Source organism: Myodes glareolus, chromosome 18 (genome assembly GCF_982192425.1).
Source record: "Myodes glareolus chromosome 18, mMyoGla1.1, whole genome shotgun sequence".
In the NCBI taxonomy this organism is placed as follows: domain Eukaryota; kingdom Metazoa; phylum Chordata; class Mammalia; order Rodentia; family Cricetidae; genus Myodes; species Myodes glareolus.
Window position 1 is genome coordinate 67706672 of NC_142043.1, and position 18800 is coordinate 67725471.

The 18800-nt window shown below is 56.3% G+C and overlaps 1 protein-coding gene across 2 annotated transcripts in view; it reads left to right on the forward strand.

The window, feature by feature from the left end:
* Nucleotides 1-18800, forward strand: part of Grm4 (glutamate metabotropic receptor 4) — a 74154-nt gene that overhangs the window by 43010 nt on the left and 12344 nt on the right. The window contains exons 3-7 of one of the 2 annotated variants that reach the window (XM_087898399.1): nt 1061-1196; nt 3463-3617; nt 5388-5528; nt 16806-17006; nt 17162-17298. In XM_087898399.1, coding sequence (XP_087754525.1) covers nt 1061-1196; nt 3463-3617; nt 5388-5528; nt 16806-17006; nt 17162-17298 — 770 coding nt within the window. The remainder of the gene's footprint in view (nt 1-1060; nt 1197-3462; nt 3618-5387; nt 5529-16805; nt 17007-17161; nt 17299-18800) is intronic. The other variant, XM_087898400.1, reaches the window with a different exon arrangement.

The window sequence follows — 18800 nt, forward strand, 5'->3', positions numbered from 1 at the left end:
GCTGCCACCTCCGGGGCCTCCATTGCCTCCAGGAGCTGCCGCCTCCGGGGCCTCCAGTGTGACTAGTACCCGGGGGCATGGCATCTGTGCAGACAGACCAGGTGGAAGCCCAGGGGACATAGGACAGCAGCTATGGAATTGGCCACAATTTAAGAGATAGGATGCTCCCCAGCTCCACCAGGGGCCTTGAGGGTCTTGTCTAGAGTCCCCAACTCCTGACAGGGTAGGGCTGGGCCAGGCGGACTATCTGGGCTCCAGTTTCCTCACCTGCCCCATGCAGTGGCAACCACAGGTGGCCTCAGTTGCTCTCCACAGGGGACGTGCAGGTGGGCCACAAATATATGAATGGCATGGCCTTCTGCCTGCACCCACCTGAGAGGCCTGCCCAAGAGCCTCTGGGAACTGACTGACTTCAAAGTGTCCGCTGGCCGCAAAGCTGGGTGCATCCTGGGACACTATGTTCACCCTAGCCCATCACAGCAGCCACACATTCAGTCCTGCCCCAGGACCTGTGGGGTGCAGGGTCTCTGAGACAGGGATAGAAGTGTGCAGACATGGGTGCGGGGACACCGGTGACCAGGGTGTCTATTCTCAGACTCAAGCCTTCAAAGAACCTTCTCAGGTGATACTGATAAAAATAGCCGATGCTTCCAGGTCCTTGCTGGGCAAGAGACAGCGGGTTTGATCACGCTGACTCACAGGTTCCGTCCGCAAGAAGCCAGTGAACTAGGTCGCCTTCTAATCTCCACTTTATAAATGTGATCTTTGAGACGCAGAGAAGTTGAGTGGTTGCCTTGAGGTGACCCAGCATTAACTGGTAAAAACCAAGGTTGCAGATAGGCAGTATGGCTCTTGCTAGTCTCCATCAGGGACACCGAGGCACAGCGTACTTAAGTGTTCCAACCAGGGTCTGCATTCACGCTGTGGTTGGTGTTTGTGAGCGTGATGTGGGTCTCTGGGAGTTAAGAGAGGGACCCCAGTCACAGTTTCCTGGACTGTGTTGGAGAAGTGGGGATTTCAGACTTGGTCGCTTAGGCTGACGGGTAGGGCCTCTCCACAGGAGGCGTGTGCATTGCCCAGTCGGTGAAGATTCCTCGGGAACCCAAGACCGGGGAGTTTGACAAGATCATCAAGCGCCTCCTGGAAACATCCAATGCCAGGGCCATCATCATCTTTGCCAATGAGGATGACATCAGGTAGGGTGGCCATGGCAGATGGTAGCCCAGGCATGTCCCTCCAGGAAGATGGGGAGGGGCACAGGGTGAATCAGAATGGTTGGACTCCCAGGCTAGAACCAGCTCTTCTACTGGGGCCCCTTCCCCTCTCTGTTTCTGACATCCATGCCACCTCGTGGACTTGGGACATGCTCCGTAGTCCTAATTCACCTGCTGGAGGTGTGACCTCAGCCAAGTTCCCTAATCTCTTGGAGGCTCTTTGCTGCTTAGCAAACCAAAACAAACAATACCTGGTCAGTAGTGTTTGAGGACCAAATGTAAGGGGGGGGGGTATTTGACACCGTAAAGCAAGGCTTGGCCTGAGCAGGGCGCTCAGTGGTGGCTGACACGTTTCTGGTGAGCTCGGGGCACAGGACTTGGACCGACTCTCACTGTGGTAGGCAGGCTCCTTCCTAGACCCCAGAATTGGTGTACAAGCTGTGGAGACCCTGCCAGTCCCCCCGTGTATCCTCCACGCCTGCACAGGGGTCAGAGGTCACCAGCCCAAGGGCCCTCTACCAACTGTCCCTGCGGAACCTTCCCAGCTTCCCTCCTTTCCTCTCGCTTCTCACTTGACCCCGCTTCTAGAAACCCCTGTCAGGCCCTGGAGTTCACCTTTGACAGAGAACCCTGCTTATGAGCAGAACTGGGGGAAGGGGTAGACCTGATTTCACAGAGGAAATGAGCCCCAGGCTCGGTGACCCTCTCCTGGAGCACTCTAAGGCCAATGCTGACCCTACTTCCCCCTTCCAAACCATCCCTACACCCTGCCTGGAGCCCTGAGTTGCAGCAACACAGAAGACCCTGGGACAATGCAGGAATCGGGGAGTAAGGACCCACTCAGACAGGGGTTCCAGGCAGATATGGTCTCATGCAGAACCCTCCCGGGTGCACAGAGGCAGGCACTATGAGCCTCTCCAAAGCACACAGGTTCCCCTATACTGGTGCCAGAGCTCTCCATGCCCTGAGGGCAATGGTTGCTTAGTGACCGCAGGCTTCTCTGAGTCTTCCCTTTGCCCCCTGGCTCCTCTCTGACACTCCTGGAGCCAGCCCTGCCTCCAGCTGTGCATTCTACTTGGGTCCCCCTGCTTCTGAGGGGACCCTAGTTCAGAGAAGCCTCCCATTGGGAAGAAGGGTGATGGTCTGAGTTCTCGTGTCTAGGGGCGGGGCTGGATGGGACTCTGCTGAGCCACATGGGCAGCCTGGCAGGAGGCAGGCTGTTTCTGGAAATCCACGGTGTTTTCAGAAGTGGACTGAGGTAAAAATAAACGCGGGTGATGGCTTGGGTGTAGGATGAGAGCTCTCCCCTTGGCTTCTCAGACTCAGGAAGCATTAACAGGCCTGTGGCTGAGGTTCCATGTGCCTGCCCCATCTGCCATTAGTGGTGGCCCAAGGTGGGTGGTGGCCTGCTAAGGGGCCAAGAGTTGGCAGAGATGAGAGCAAGGACCTTGGGTGACAGTGGGCTGGCTTGGCAGCAGGTTCTGGGGCTTTGGGAGAATATTTCCCCTCTAGAAGTCCAGTTCATATTCTCCCCTAGACTTCTGCATGCCTAGACCTTGCACCCCAGGACCCTGGGCAGGAGCAGTCTCTGGGGTCCCTGTCTCCCACATGAGAGTTTCCAACTCCTCTCCAAGGGAGCGAGGTCAAGGGACTCCTATCTGCTCCTCTTCTTCCCTCTGAAGAGCTGGACGAGAAAGACCCAGTTCAAGACCAGTGGAGTGCCGTGTGGTCTCCTCAGCCCTGTGATGGGCTTGGGCTGTGCCCCTTGTTCAGTGCCCTGCCTGGAAGAGCGGTTAGGGCTGAGAGCTCTGGAGCAGCCCTGGAAGGCTCTGACCTCTGGCGGAGGAGGGTCGAATGGAACCCAAGTGGGGCAGACATAGATTTGGGGACACACGGCTGGTCTTTGCAGGGCCAGATGTAGGCTCATGGAGATAGACCTGGATGAGAAAGGTCACTGTAGTCACGTGGATAGGCATGGGCCAAAGAGCTGGGGAACTCCAGGCCCAGAGCACTGACAGCAGCAGTGACTGTGAGCCAGGGGTGAGGAGGGAGGGTATAGCCTGGGGGTGAGCATAGGCTGTGGTGTGTGGGGTATCCTCTTGGCTGGGAGTAGGGGCAGGCATGGGTTCTGGGCTGTAGAGTGTGGATGGAGGGTCCAGATACAGCCTGGGAGATAGGCGTGGAGGGTGGGGCAGCTGGGCAGCTGGGCAGCTGTGCATACCTGGGTTGGGCTGCTGTGTCCCCACAGGAGGGTGTTGGAAGCTGCGCGCAGGGCCAACCAGACTGGCCACTTCTTCTGGATGGGCTCTGACAGCTGGGGCTCCAAGAGTGCGCCCGTGCTGCGCCTCGAGGAGGTGGCCGAGGGTGCTGTCACCATCCTCCCCAAGAGGATGTCCGTCCGAGGTAGGCCCAGCAGGTGGGGAGGACACCCCCCCCCGTCCTTCCTCATGGCATCCTGTCCACTCCCATCCTCTCTGTCCCCTGTCTTGTCCCGCCTCTTCATTTGCCTGTAACCGCTTGCATGCAGAGGCCTCTAGCATGACGGAACTGAAGAGCAGGCCCAGGACTGTCCCTGTGGTTTCTTAGCTGCTTTGGGTTGTGGGATAAGCCAGGCATGTGGTCATGACAGAGTCCCTAGCCTATCCAACCCTTCCCTCTTCTATCTGGGACCCTTCCCCTGCCTTGGAGAGGGCTCTGCAGGAGAGGTCTGCGTGACAGCATGTTTGGGTGGAGCCAGCTCAGGGCCAGCGGCTGGGACTGGGCACCCTGCTCTGTTTTGCCTCCCTTCCTTTCTGCCTTGCCCACACCCCTTCCACTGGGGCGAAGGCAACAGTCATCTTGGATAGGAATAAAGCTCTCTGGCTGGAGTCTTGCAGGGTGTGGGGCATGAGGTCAGTGTCCTGGTGGCAGCCTGATTTGGTAGCACCCCATCTTATGAAGGGGAGATGGCTCCCAGGGCCTTCTGGTTACCTTTGTTCTACTCGGTGAAAACCGGTGTTGAGGTGACAGGCCTGGAAAGGACCTCAGGAGCCAGCCTCTCATCTGCCTCTCCATCACTTGCCGAAGGTCACATAGAGTGTCCTCCCTTCACCTTGAGGCCCAGCCAGCACAGGCAGTGGAAAATTCCACACCCCCTCAGCCACACTGAGCCACGATGAGCACAAAACGACTAACCGGTGCGACAGATGCCGGCTTCTGCCAGGTCCTCATTTGGCCTCCCGGCGGCTCGGCCGTTGAGTCACAGAGCTGGGATTTGAACCCAAGACTTAAGTACCCTTTCTGTCTGGGACATTGGGAACATTTTAAGGTCACTGGTTCTGTTATTTTTTGTTTTTGAGACAGGGTCTCACTAAGTAGTCCTGGCTGTCCTAGAACTCACTATGTAGACCAAACTGGCTTTGAATTCACAGAGATTCACCTGCCTTTGCCTCCCTAGTGCTGGGGATTAAAGGCATACGCCACCATACCTGGCCACTGGTTCTCCTCTGGAGATGCTCCTGGAGTCTGGTAGGTGGAGGCCAGCCATGCTATTAAACATCCCATAATAGTCCACCCAACAAAGAGTTACCCAGCCCCACCACAGGCCAGACTACATTTCCCTCTGTCCCTCATAACTTCGATAGTCCCCTGAGTTCCATTGGAATCCTCGTTAGGATGGGCCTCAGAGGGTCTCTGGGCAGGAGAAGAGGGCACCGCCTTACCAGTACCAGCCCCAAGGTAGAGCTGCCTGAGCAGGAAGGGAGCTGGGCAGCTCACAGTGGGGCGCCAGAAGCCGCCGGTGTTTGTCGGCAATGCGGATGTTCTAGACTGAGGAGGCAGGTGCAGGGCCTGGTCTTCTTGTTTGGTCTAAGTGACCCCCTGCCTTCTCTGGCCACAGTTTCCTCTGTGTGCCCAGGCTGGGCCTGACCCGTGACGGCATCTCTGCCATGCAGGCTGTGGCCCTAAATTATATGTGCTCCCTGGGATCTAACCCAGCTCTTTTCATTTTGCATGGCACAAAACTATGCCGTGTCTGTTTGGTTTTGTTTTTAGCTTTGTCTGGATCCCAGGTCAGAGGATGCTTCTTTCCCTTCCTGGCCCCGGTTATCTGCTTGCCTGGGTGTGTGTGTGTGTGTGTGTGTGTGTGTGTGTGTAGGGCAGGGAGGAGGCCCTGACACCCCCATTCCCTGCCAGGGTTCGACCGATACTTCTCCAGCCGCACGCTGGACAACAACAGGCGCAACATCTGGTTTGCCGAGTTTTGGGAGGACAACTTCCACTGCAAGCTGAGCCGCCATGCGCTCAAGAAGGGAAGCCACCTCAAGAAGTGTACCAGTGAGCACGCACCTGTGGTGGGGCTGTGTAGGGGCGGGGTCCCGTGGGAGGCGGAGCCTTCAGAAGGTGGGGACTGTGGGGGTGGGGTGGAGGCCTGTGGGAGTGCGGGCAGTGCCTGCTGGCTGCGGGGCCAGATAGATACGAACTCCAGCCAATCGTGTGGCACCAACCCTGTTCTCTGGCCAATCCCGAAGAGTCCAGAGCCTAACTAGTGGGGCTTAAGGACTGGTACTCAGAAGCTGCCCCTCCCGTGTGTGGACTTGCGAGGCCTGAGAGTGGAATTGGTAGGGCGGAAGGAACAGGGCTATAGCCAGAGTAGGGTGCAGCCCAGAGAACTCAGAGGGCGAGGGCTGCGCTGTGTTCCCTCCGAGGACAGAGCTGGAGGAGGTTGGCCCCCAGGTCTCACAGAGGTGTCTCACTGCCATGGGATTCACTGTGCTGGACTGGCCCTGCACAGCCGGTTCCATACCTGCCACTCCGCACAGGGCACCCCTGACCCACCAGGGGCTCCACCGATCACTCAGCAAGCACTAGGCTGGCTCACGACCGCCTGGGCCTGTTCTTGTGGAGGATGGAGAACAAAAGCGCCTGAATCCTCATGGAGTTTTCATTCTAATGGAGAGACAGACGATAAACAAGATAAATAAATCATGTGCTGGGTCAGAGGGAGATGCGCTGTGGAAACAAAATCCATTCGAAAAGGAGCAGGCAGAGCTGTGGGGGAGGGCAGCCGCCCTTCACAGCCACAGGGACGCGCGGGGGAAACTGAGCCTCAAAGGGGTCACGTGGGGGAAGGTCTGAGAATGGGATCTTAGTTCCCACAGGTGCCAAGGGCCAAGGCAGGGTTTGAACCGAGGCCTGAGGCTCTCCACCCCGAGACTGCAGCCCGGCACCTGCTTCGTGTGCATCTGGACCCAGGTCCTGAGAGCTCTGGATGTGAACAGCTCTGCAGCAGGAGCCCCACTGCATGACCTGGCGTTCTGGGTGTTGCATTCATGTGGTACCTCACCAAGTTCTGTCTTATGTCCTCTGGAGTGTCCTGGGCAGCTTGTGCAGGGAGATGGGGGTGGAGACACACCACAAGGATCAAGGTTCCCTAGGTGGGGTGGGAGGGAGCTAGATGAAGTGATGGAGTGGGGGTCCGGAGCGTGAGAAATATGCTGCCCTCTGGTGGCTGCAGCCCAGAGAGACGAGCAGCCACTGGGCAGTGCGTTCCTCTTGGGGGTCACAGCCAAGCCTGTGGTGTCTGGTCTGCAGAACATGTGTGTGGGTGTGTCGAGGGCAGTGTGTGTAGCTATGCGTGTGCACGAGTGGTGGCCTGAGCTGCGGTGCGTGTGGGTCTCGTGTGGAGGTTCATGAGTCTTTCTCATGCTTCTCCACGTTAGGTTTCTGATTGACAGGATTTCATCTCACCCTCCCAACTCTAGAAACCCTTCCATTTCAAGTGTAAAAGAGGCTATGGAGACTCAGAGAGACCAAGCAATGTGAAAGGCTGCACAGCACATGTCAGGCAGGAATCACAGAGGCCATGCAAGTATGGACATATGGGGCTGGGGCGATGGCTCCGTGGATAAAGCACTCACCCTGCAGATGTGGGGACTTGAGTTCTGATCCCTACAGCTCACAACTGGAGGGACGGCTCAGCAGTGAAGAGCGCTTATTGCTCTTGCAAAGGACCCAGGTTCAGTTCCCAGCACCTATAGAGGGGCTCACAATCATCAGTACTTCCAGTTCCAGGGCATCTGATGCCCTCTTCTGGCCCCCATAGGCACTGCATGAACATGGTGCACAGACATACATGAAGACAAAACACTCATACACATCAAACAAAACCATTAATAAATCTAAAAAGGAAAAGCCAGGCATGGCTTGCTCTTGTTATCCCAGTGATGGAGAGACAGGGGCACAGGGAGATGGGAGGAGGTGGTCCCTGGCTTTCTGTAGCTTGCAAACAGAGGGTGAAAGGCACCTGTGGAACGACCCTGAGGCTGTCATCTGACCTCTGCACACACGTGTGCATGTGTGCCCCTCCCCACAAGCACGTGTGCACACACATACATACAAAGAAGCACATGTCTAGTGACGGAGGATGAGCCCTCGTGAGCAGGTAGATCATATGTCCTGTCCACTTACTCCCTGTGTCCCTCTGGAGTTGGAACATTGTGTGGACACCCTAATCATGGCTTCCCGGAGCTGGTTCCCAGGATGGGTAGGCATGCCTGGAAGTGGGGTGAGATGGATAGTTGGGGCATCCTACTCCAGCATCTAGGTGAAGATCAGGGCTCTCTGGAGTCCCCTCCTGTCTGTGGGGATTCCGAGAAAAGATCCGGTGGTCTCCTCAGGCTGAGCCCAGTCTCAGCTTCAGACTGAACACGTCTGAGGCAGTGCCAGGTGCAATCCCAGAACCTTTGCTGCCTGTTGGAACAGGCAGAGGCCTTCTGAGCGTGTGGAGCTTTGCAGGGTGCCTGGGGACAGCTCTGTGACCCTCTGGCCTTGGATTGCTCCTCTGAGAAATGGGGCTGACGTGAGCGGCCCGCTGACGTGAGCGGCCCGGGGGTCTGCAGGAGGAAGGGAGGGCGCTAATGGAGGGCTCTCTGAGCTGGAAAGCAGAAGCTCTGCAGCCTGGCTGTGCTTTAGAGCCACCTGGGGAGTGCTGAGGTCCCCATCACGGGTGGGAGTGGCTTTTAAAACTCCCTTGGTTACTGAAATGGGGACTTGGAGGTGGGGCATTGGATTTGCAGCTTAGCGCACAGGAAACGACTTGGGGGAAACTCGTGAATGCTCATCCTTGACTCCATGGGGCAGTCTGGCCCCTATCCCGAGAGCATCTGTCTTGTTTACTCGTTCTCTTATAGCTTAGGTTGGTCTCAAAGTCTCGGTGCAGTTGAGGGTGACCTTGGACTCTTGACCCTCCTGCTTCTACCTCCCAAGCACTAGTATTGTAGGCAGGTACCACCACGCCTGGTTTGTTTGTTTGTTTGTTTGTTTTGTCTCACTCTGTAGCCCACTGGTCTCAAATTTACAGTGATCCTCCTGCTCCCATCTCCCTACTACTGGAACCATACCCGGAACACCAGGGTTTGAAATTCCCTGGGAGTTGTTCTCTGCGGACACCAGGGGCTTTGTGGTGAGGATGAGGAGGAGGGTGGAAGTCATTGGTGTAGGCACAAGCGGATGGATAGGATGCCATGGTGGGACAGCACCCAGTGGAAGACCCTGCCTCTCCCCCGGAGCCTCTTGGTACAGATTGTTCTGCTGTAGAAGATGTCATCCTGAGGGTGGGTGATTTAGGCTGTCTCAGGGCTAGAACCCATTTTGTAGAAGAGAAAACTGAGGTCCCTCCCAAGCATCACGGTGGTAGAGTTGACCGGATGCAGTTTGACCAAGTATTATGGCCTTGAAGCCGAAGTAGGCACCCTACCCTGCTCCACATCTCCCTCTTTCCCCCCAATCTAACTCCAGGGCCTTTTTCATCTTCATCCAAACAGCCAGAGGCCTGGTGGGACTTGCGTGCCCACCTTCCCACTGCGTTGGAGTCTGACTACCCTCTCCCATATCGGCACTGCTCTGCTCCTTGCAGTGGTCCTGAAGGTGTTTTCCTCTGGAACAGCTTTGTTTGGGATAGGAAAGAGGAGAAGAGGCAGCAAGACAGGCCACGCTGGGGACCATGGAACGTGGTCCTGGGTCCTTGGAGGCCAGAGAGAAGCAGGTCCTCATTCCTTGGGATCTGTTAAGTGGTGGGGCTGCCTGGGGGGCTCAGAGGTCTCAGCATCACTCGAGGGTGCACGGAGGGCTGGCCTGCAGTGATGGGTACAGGGTATGTGGATGCAGATGAGGAAGGCACCCGTGTGCACGGGTTTCTCCCAGCACAGCTGTGGGAGCTGTAGACCCGGGTGTGTGTCTCGCTGCCGCCACTTGCCAGCGTGACCTTGAACAGGTCCTCATTTGTAACTGGCATTCTGCCACCCTGCTCAGCCTCCAGAGCCCTGGGACGGGATTGGCCCCCCCTCACAACCTCACTGGGACCATGGGAGCTGACTTGCAGTTGGCCTGTGGGCTGCCCACACTGACTGAGACGGGTCACGGAGAGGAGCAGTCTGTGGCTGTCAGGCCCAGGAGGGCAGTGCCTGCCACCTGCCTCCTCCGTGCCCAGCCCCTCCCCAGGAGCTCACCGAGCAGGCTTGGGAATTAAAGTCATAAACAAAGCAGATGTGGCATCCGTCTTTTTGACAGCGCTGCCAGCCAGGTGATGGCTGAGCGGAGGAAGGCTCGGTTTATGAGGAGATCGGAAAAATTTACTGTTGGCTGCTCCCAGGGGCTGGAAGTCCGGAGAGGGAGGGCGGGATGGGATGGCAGGGGCTGTGTAGGAGCTGTGTAGGCTGTGTTGGTAACCCATTGTGCTGTTGCAGCCATGACAGCAGCACAGCCATCCCAGCAGCCAGCTTAAACTGCGTTCACCCAAGGATCATCAAGATCTGTCTTAGGATTTTGCGTTTCATCTTTAAGGTAACCCACTTTACAGATGAAGAGCCTGAGGCCAGGTGAGGTAAGCACTTACTGGCCTATGGTCATATAGGTGGTAATTGACAGAGCTGGAATTTGGACCCAGGGTTCTAGAGATGTCCCGCCTCAGGTTTCTTGTAGGATCTTCCTACCTCTTCTCCATGGAGGGACCAAGGAAGTCTTTCTTTAAAAAAAAAAAAGTAAGAAAGGACAGTGTTTTGGGAACACCTACTATGCGCCACCTTGCACCCATTACGAACTCGTAGTTGTTCAGACTGTCAGGTGTTTGGTGACCAGAACATGCCCCAAGCCTTTCTCTTGGTAATGCAGCCCGGAAATTACTAGCTTTTATTTAGAGGCTGGCTCTGGGGCTGCGCAATGGCCCAGGCAGAAGAGCACTTGCTTTGCAAGCGTAAGCAACTGAGCTTACCAAGCCCCATGTGTGCGTGACTGTGATTCCATTCTAGGGACGCGGAGACAGACAGATCCCTGGGCTTGGTGAACAGTCAGCCAAGCCCATGCAATGAATCTGGGCTGGCGAGAGACCCTACCTCAAAGCAGAAACAAAAATAAAAAATCCCTGTGTGGATGGCTCTGAAGAAAAACATCTGAAGTTGACCTCTATGATCTACACACACACACACACACACACACACACACACACACACACACACACGGAGGCCCAAAAATCTGAGCCTATTTTTGCTCCTACCCTGGTAAATGGTATACTTGATGAAGATGGTCCTCGACACACACACACACACACACACACACACACACACACAGGACACACACATACACACACAGCAGGGGGAGGGTGAGAGGGAGAGAGGCTGACTGCGCCCAGCCTGTGCTCATTGAGCAAACCTGCCTCAGAATGTTCTGGCAGTCCGGCCAGGAGAGTGGTATAGTCTGACAGCTCCAGAGAGGAGAGAACTGGTCCTGGGGGACACTGGAGGGAAGCTGGGAGCTCTGGGAGCCTAGATAGCTTGCACGGTCAAGAGAGTGGTGAGCAGAAAGTGCTCGGGCCAGGTGGAGGGCAGTGTGTGCAGAGGGCAGTGTGTGTGTGTGCAGAGGGCGGTGTGTGCAGAGGGCGGTTGTGCAGGGGGCAGTGTGTGTGTGTGCAGAAGGTAGTGTGTGCAAAGAGCGGTGTGTGCAGAGGGCAGTGTGTGTGTGTGTGTGCAAAGGGTAGTGTGTGCAAAGAGCGGTGTGTGCAGAGGGCAGTGTGTGTGTGTGTACAAAGGGTAGTGTGTGCAAAGAGCGGTGTGTGCAGAGGGCAGTGTGTGTGTGTGTGTGCAGAGGGCGGTGTGTGCAGGGGGCGGTGTGTCCAGAGGGTGGTGTGTGTGTCCAGAGGGCGGTGTGTCCAGAGGGTGGTGTGTGCAGGGGGCGGTGTGTGCAAGGGGAAGTGTGTGTGTGCAGAAGGCAGTGTGTGTGTGCAGGGGATGGTGTGTGCAGGGGGCGGTGTGTACAGGGGCAGTGTGTGTGTGCAGGGGACGGTGTGTGCAGTGGGCGGTGTGTGCAGGGGGCGGTGTGTGCAGAGGGCAGTATGTGTGTGTGCAGGGGACGGTGTGTGCAGTGGGCGGTGTGTGCAGAGGGCAGTGTGTGTGTGTGCAGGGGGCAGTGTGCAGAGGGCCTGAGATGGACCCATGGAGCCTCTCCCACAGGGCTGAAGCAGAGCAAGACTAGAGAGGGAAGGCTAGGGAGGTCACTTGGCACTCAGCAAAGCCTCGCCAAGTCCAGGGGTCTTCAACCTGCTGCCTGGGAAGGAGTCTACAGGGTGGACGGTGGAGATGGCAAGGAGGCTGGCTGTGACACAGGAGGGACAGGGCACAACAGTGGTGAGCACAGGTCAGGTTTCCGGCAATTTTTCATTGTCACTGCGGAACCTGCGGAAGGACTTCAGACCAGGGAAAGAGGACAAGAAGCCAAGGTTGGACCTCAGCAGGCAATGGAGGGACAGGATGGAGGAGAAGTGGGCCAAGGACAGGCAGGAGCTTGGTCTAGGATCCCAGGGAAGTGTCAGCATACACCGCTGTGAGCATCTGAGTGAGCATGCCTGGAGATGCCCAGGAGGCTGTGGGAAGAGGGAGGAGAGGTGGGACTGCCAGGAAGTGAAGGAACCCTGGGAGGGAGTGGCCACAACGGCATGACTCTAGGGGCTGCTCTAGGGGCTGTGCCATACCCACTGACCTCAGCCAGCTTCAGCAGGCCCACTCCCCCAGCAATGTCCTGGAGGTTCCCAGGGAGACAGACCCCACACACTTGGCGATTTCAGCACTTGGGAGGCCGAGGCAGGAGGATCACCCTGGTACTGGAGGCTAACTTGAGCTGTAGAGTGTGACCCTATCCCAAAAATCAAACCAAATCTCCTAACTAACCAAATAAAAACATAAACAACGAACATGGAGTCAGGTATCAAAGCCTGGTCAGTCTGGGAGGACTGAAGGGGACATGGAAGTGAGTCTTGTCTGCACCTCCTTATGGGATGGTTCTGTCCAGAACGAGGAGACTTGTGTGTGTATCACATGTGTGTTTATTTGAATGTCCGTGTATGGGCGTGTGTGTATGTATGTATACACAAACATGTGTGGATCTGGCTGGCGAGGGAACTGGCTCGATCCTGAAAGTGTCTACAGGAATGACACTCGGGATGGTGGCAGGGTGGGCTCACGTGGGGGAGTGGAGAGGAGCTGTGGACTCTGATTATTTCAACCTTGAAAACTCATTCCGATTACAATTTACAACCTGGCGACAAAGGCTGCGGTCTCTGCAGTAACCACCGCTCAGGGCTTTGAGAGAGAAAATCCTCCCCACCTTCCCCGCTGCCTGTCACCCGTGGCTGAGCCAAATGCATCTCTGCCTTACGGTGCCCCGGGACACAATTAGGACATCTTCAAACTGTTGCTGCTGTCACTGCGCCATGTGTCTGGAATTTATTTCCTCCTGTGGCTCTTTGCACGCGTGCCTCACCTCCTCCCACAGCTGCAAGGCTCCTGCTGGGCCTGGGGTTCCGTGCATCTGTGAGAGAGGGGACACTGATTCCCTTTTCCCCTGCCACCTTCCTGCTCTAGACCTGCAGACAGGGTCCCTAATGTTGTCTCTGGCCTAGCTAGATGGGGGATGGTCTGGGCCTGGGGTAGGAGGAGAGAACAGTATGGGGATCTGTGGAGCAAGAGGTTCAGATCACCACCCCACCGAAGGGCACTTTAGCCTGTCATTATTGCCTTCTGTGGGGTTCAGGCCGGGAGTCCAAGGCTGGCAAGGGAAGGAAAAGGAAGGAGAGAGAGACACACACAGAAGCGAGAGATGCAGAAGGCTCTCACAGCCTGGCCCACTCCGGGTGGCCATCTTAATTTGTGTTGTTTGTAGCCGGGCTAGCATATTGAGGTGTCGGTGGCCAGCCCTGTGGAACTGCCTTCTGGAGAGTCAGGAGAGCTGGGCATGAGTCTGCACCTAGCCCTCCCACAGCACTCCAGCAGAGACGGGCTTCCCTGTCAAGACAGCTCCCGGAGGGTGTCTGCATCCTTAGCATCCCTTTCCCCAGTGACCTATGACCCCAGAGGAAGCAGAGTGGCCCTGGAGCCAGTGCTCCATCATGATTCTGTGGAAAGGTTCCATGGGGAGCCAGGGCCGGGAGAGGCCAGGGATATTGCTCCAGGGGGGCTGCTGGCCTTGGAGCCACATTTTCTGCTGCTGCTGCCTCCTGCTGCATTCCGTATCCTTGCCTGATAACGGACTTCTTACTGAGTGTGCCTGAGTGGAGGTGGAGGGGAACCGCGACAGAATGGGGTTCAGGGCCTGGGTGTGGGGTACCAGGAGGGGGTCTTGGCTGGGATATTGAGCCGAGTCCTGGTTCTAGGAGAGAATCTTGGGAACTGAGCCCAGCCCCCATCTCCTGCCGCCTTGTTCTCTCCTGGCCTCTCAGCACCCCATGGTGGAGACTCTGACAGGAAGATGGGACGGGCAAACTGGAGGATCCGCATTCTGCTGCTCCAGCTGTTTGTGTCTTGACCCGGAACTGACAGTACTGTTAGCAAATTAGACAGTGGGGCTGGAGGAGGCATAGGGCAGTGTGGTGGGAGGAGGTACAGGCTGGCTCTGAAGATCGGGACATTGGCCATGCCGCCCAGAGACCCTACCCTGTCTGTGTGGTTGTAGCATGCTTCTCCTGTCCTCTGTTTTCTTTCTTGTGGCAAGAGGGTAGAGGCAGGCAACCAACCGCTCTCCTGCCCCAGGCTATTGCTGCTGGCATCTCCAGTGTCCACTCTCAACCAATGAACACCTGCCCTGGCTGAGCCAAGGATAGTCCTGGTCAGCAGCCTAAGTGACCAGGCCAGCCACTAGTGACAGGTGCCATGGCCCATCAGCCCCATCTCCAGGATTTAGGGGACCATGAATGCCTTACTGATGTGAGGGTATTGGATAGTGGGGCACACACTAGAAATGGCACTGAGCTCTCCCTACCCCAGGTCTGATTCTGAGGTGCCCTGGGCAGGGGGATGGACATGTTGACCTCCAGAGTTCCTAGAGAGTGGGGGCTGAATGCTAGTCTAGTCCATGGGGCCTCTGTTCATGCACTCCACATCCTTGGGCAGAATCTGGGAGTGTGGCTAAGACCCAGCCGGTGCCCTTGTTTCGCTCCGTGGCTAGGCAGTGTGCAGGGCTGTGGCCTGCCAGCTCCCTGGGCTTCCTGCAGACCATCTATTTTCTCTCTTCTCCTACCAACACCTCTGAGACCCTGGACCCTCTTTTCAGCCTTCTGCTGCTTCCTTCCTGTGCCCAGCACCAGGGAGAGGCTTGGGGTTAGAATGCCTGCCTCTAGCTCCCGCTAAGACCCTGCCTGTCGCCCAGCGTTTCTGTGCCTTAGTCTCTCCATTGCAAAGGGACTAATTACTCCTGGCAACAAGGTAAAGGTTCAGTGGCGTCAGTGGGCTCAGTCCCGAGACGCACATAGTACAAACAGACTGACTACTCCCAGTTGTTCTCTGACCTCCACATGTGGGTTGTGGCTCATGAGCTCACACACATAGTAAATAATAAATGTGATTCAAAAAATGTCATAAAGAAAGAAGGGGGCTGGAGAGATGACTCAGTGGTTAAGAGCACTCATTGCTTTTCCAGAGAACCCAGGTCAATTCCCAGGACCCACATGGCAGCTCACAGCCATGTATAACTGTGACTTCAGGGAATCCAATGCCCTGCTGACCTTCACTGGCGTGCACATGGTGCCCATGCATACATGCAGACCAAAAGCTCATACAGATAAAATAAAAAAATCTTAAAAAAAATAATACTAAGTGATCCAGAGTTGATCCACAAAGCCAGGCACCATGCAGGGCTCAGCACAGCCTCTGACTCAGGCAAGCTCAGCAGATCCTGGAATGCATAGCTTTTGTGATCATTACCACCACATAGGGCCCAGAACAGGAGCTGCCCCCTCTAGGAAGACCTCCTGGATGTCTGCTGCCACTTCAGAAGCCCCCATCCTGGCCACTCATACCTAGGTGACATTGTTTGGCCACCTGTCTGGGCCTTGTCCCCTCACGGTTTCAGCAGGGTTGGCAGACCCACTGACCACACCCAGACCTCTGGAAGCTCAGGGCTTCCAGGGAAGAGTCTGGGTGGCCATGCAGGGGAGTGTTGTAAGAAACCTCCCCAGGAATGTGTATCTCCCTCTCCACCGCCACTGCGCCTCCTTACAAGGTCCCAGCCACAAGCCAAGTTTGAGTCTCCCGCAGCTCACCCGGGAGACTGATGAGCAGACTTACAGAGCATGGGGCAGGGGTTACAGGCAGGAGTGTGGGCAGCCTCACAATAGCCACACTGGAAGGTCTGCACTTTGAATGACAGCTCCTCTGTGGCCACATAGATGGAGCTTCCCTCCATTCATATTCCCCAGCTTGGATAATCTAGAACCTCCTTGTAACCCAAGGCCACGTGTAATTAGAGAAGAACTGAGTTCAGGTGGCTGGGAGAAGTGGCTAGGGAGTCAGGCGAGGTCCAGTGACCCTCACGTCCCTTCCTTCTGTGATGGGATCCAGCTGTGAGGAGCTGCTGATGCAGGCACAGTTGGCTGGATGAAGATGGCAGTTGTTTTTCTGGGAGGATGATACCCTACATTGGGGGGTATGTGGGGGAGGTGGGGGCGCTTCAGTCAGTGGTGAGAAGGCTACTGGGGGGTTCCCTCACGCCGCTGCTGGGAAGGCCGTGACTGAACTGGGAAGCATTGCAGGGCTGGTGACAACCGGTGTCAAGCAACAAGAAGACATTGAGGGCCTCAGGCAGCCAGATTTAGCCTCTTTGGGCCTCCTTTTATTTGTGTCTTAGGAAGAGGCTGTCGTGGTCTGGAGTGGCAGCCCACGGAGAGCTGCTTCTGGGATACCACGGCCCTCGGAAGAGGCACAGCTCCTGTCCTGGCTGCTCCCAGGCCTGTGGGGGCAACTGTTTTCTTGGTGATCCCAGGTCCGCCAAGAGAGGGTCAGCAGATGCTACAGCCCTAAGGCTGTCAGAAGATCGCTGCCCACTGAAGACGGCAGGATCAAGGGGCTTGTCCTGGCTGTTCTGGGGCCTAGTGGGGTACAGTGCAGGGCCATGGACTCACCTTTTTACCCTCTGAGGTCACTTTCTGGGCTCCATTGGAGCACCCTCTCCATATCCACATGGGTGATAAAGCAACCATAGGGAGACCTGGCTGTGCCCAGCCTGGGCTATGCTCAGGCTGCTCTGCTGAGCTCAGAGGGCCTCACAGGTGCCTGGCATGGTGTTCCTTCACAGACCGAGAACGTATCGGGCAGGACTCAGCCTATGAGCAGGAGGGGAAGGTGCAATTCGTGATTGACGCGGTGTATGCCATGGGCCACGCACTGCACGCCATGCATCGTGAACTGTGTCCTGGCCGCGTAGGACTCTGCCCTCGCATGGACCCCGTGGATGGTACCCAGCTGCTTAAGTACATCCGGAGCGTCAATTTCTCAGGTGGGGACCTGGAGCGGGACACTACTTGACTCTGGGGTGGCCTGGGCTCATGAGGGTGGGAATGGCGGTCTCTGCAGATGCCCTGGCGGGTGTCTTCCTGGAGACGCCTCTGTCTCTGCGCCAGGGTGAAGGCTCAGCAAAGTCCTTCCATGCAGGCATCGCAGGGAACCCCGTAACCTTCAATGAGAACGGAGACGCACCAGGACGTTACGACATCTACCAGTACCAACTGCGCAACGGCTCAGCTGAGTACAAAGTCATCGGCTCCTGGACTGACCACCTGCACCTCAGAGTAAGGGAGGGAGCATGGGGGACAGAGTGCAGGCATCTGGCTGGGTCAGAGGTCTCTGGCTGACACCAAGCTATTTGAGTGTGAGTCCCTGGCTGCCAAGACCTCACTAGAAGGCAGCCATTTTACCCAAGAGGTGCCCTTGGGGTGATACCCCCAGCAATGAAACAGTGTTGTTTTTTGTTTGGGGTTTTGTTGCTATTGAGAGGAAACTAATAGTGAATTGTCTGGGACTTCCTCTCTACACTGCAAGAGGTGCATTCCCAGAGGGCAAAGCGTGATACCTTACAGCCTTCTCCAGGCATCCTCTCAAGGCAAGGATCTCCTGCAGCCTGCCCAGCACAGACCCCTCATTCCATGTCCCAGAACCTTCCCAAACGGAGCAGATGTCTCAGGGTACTGTCCCTAGAGAGGTCCTGTGGCTTGGAGGGACGGAGCCTGTTCCTGGAACATGGTTCTTCAGGGTTGGACAGAGAGCAGGTGGACCAGGGAGAGCTTTGTGTGGAGCACAGAGGCAGCCTGGCCTGTTCGCAGTGGCAGTTGGGCGCGTGTGCACCTTTCTGTACTGCTGTTCTAACCGTGTGATCTTCCTGAGAGGCTGGTAGCCCTGGGCCTTGAAGGCTGGGTAGGTGTGTATATAGTTCTGAAGGTCTCCTCTTCCCTCCCTGCCGGTCTGTCTGTTTCCAAGTCCCAGCTCGGCACCCTCCTGCTTTCTGTTCTGCCCTGATCTAAGGAAGGGACTGGGTCACAGCAGTGAGGTAAGATGAGGGCTCCAGCTTTCTCCCTGGGTGACTACGTTTCGGTTGCCGGAGGAGCCAGAGCAGGCAATCGTGCTGGAGCTGAAGAAGAGAACCAGGGTGACCAGGCTACCTAAGGGGATCTGTAGATAAAGGAAGCTATCCTATGGTGAGGTCTCACAGGACTCCCTGTGGGAGTCACTGGGAGTGACAAGAGGCAAGGTGACTTTAAACCAGCAACTCTTGGGACAGGTGGAGAGCAGCGGCTCAATGGGTCAAAGCGTTTTCTCAAAGGTGCGCAGCCCCCTAGGCATAGTGCAGACCCCAGGACTGGACCATCTTCCTGGGAACCAGGGTTTTCCAGGATATCCATCGTCGTCCTGGGGCCTCATCTTTCCTTCAGGACCACTGCATAGCCACTGCTCCTTTTGGCTGCTGGAGTGATACATCCCATAATACACAGAGCCCATGCAAACCTCTTCATGTAGGTCTCCTTTACGCTTTGCCCTTCCCTACTCCCTGCTACTCAGTTCTGGAGCTCTCTGAACAGCCTCAACCATGGAGCACATTCATGCAGGAGAGGGCATTCAGTAAACACGCACGCACGTGTGCACACATTGTCCATCTGGCCAGGCTTGCTGCTCTGAGAACAAACTCACTAACTGGTTGTCCTTAGATACTCCCTTTGACCAGGGCTCCCCAGATTAACCAGACTCCCTGGTCAGCACTGGTAACTCTTCCTGGCCACTGGGTTACTTCCTACAATGT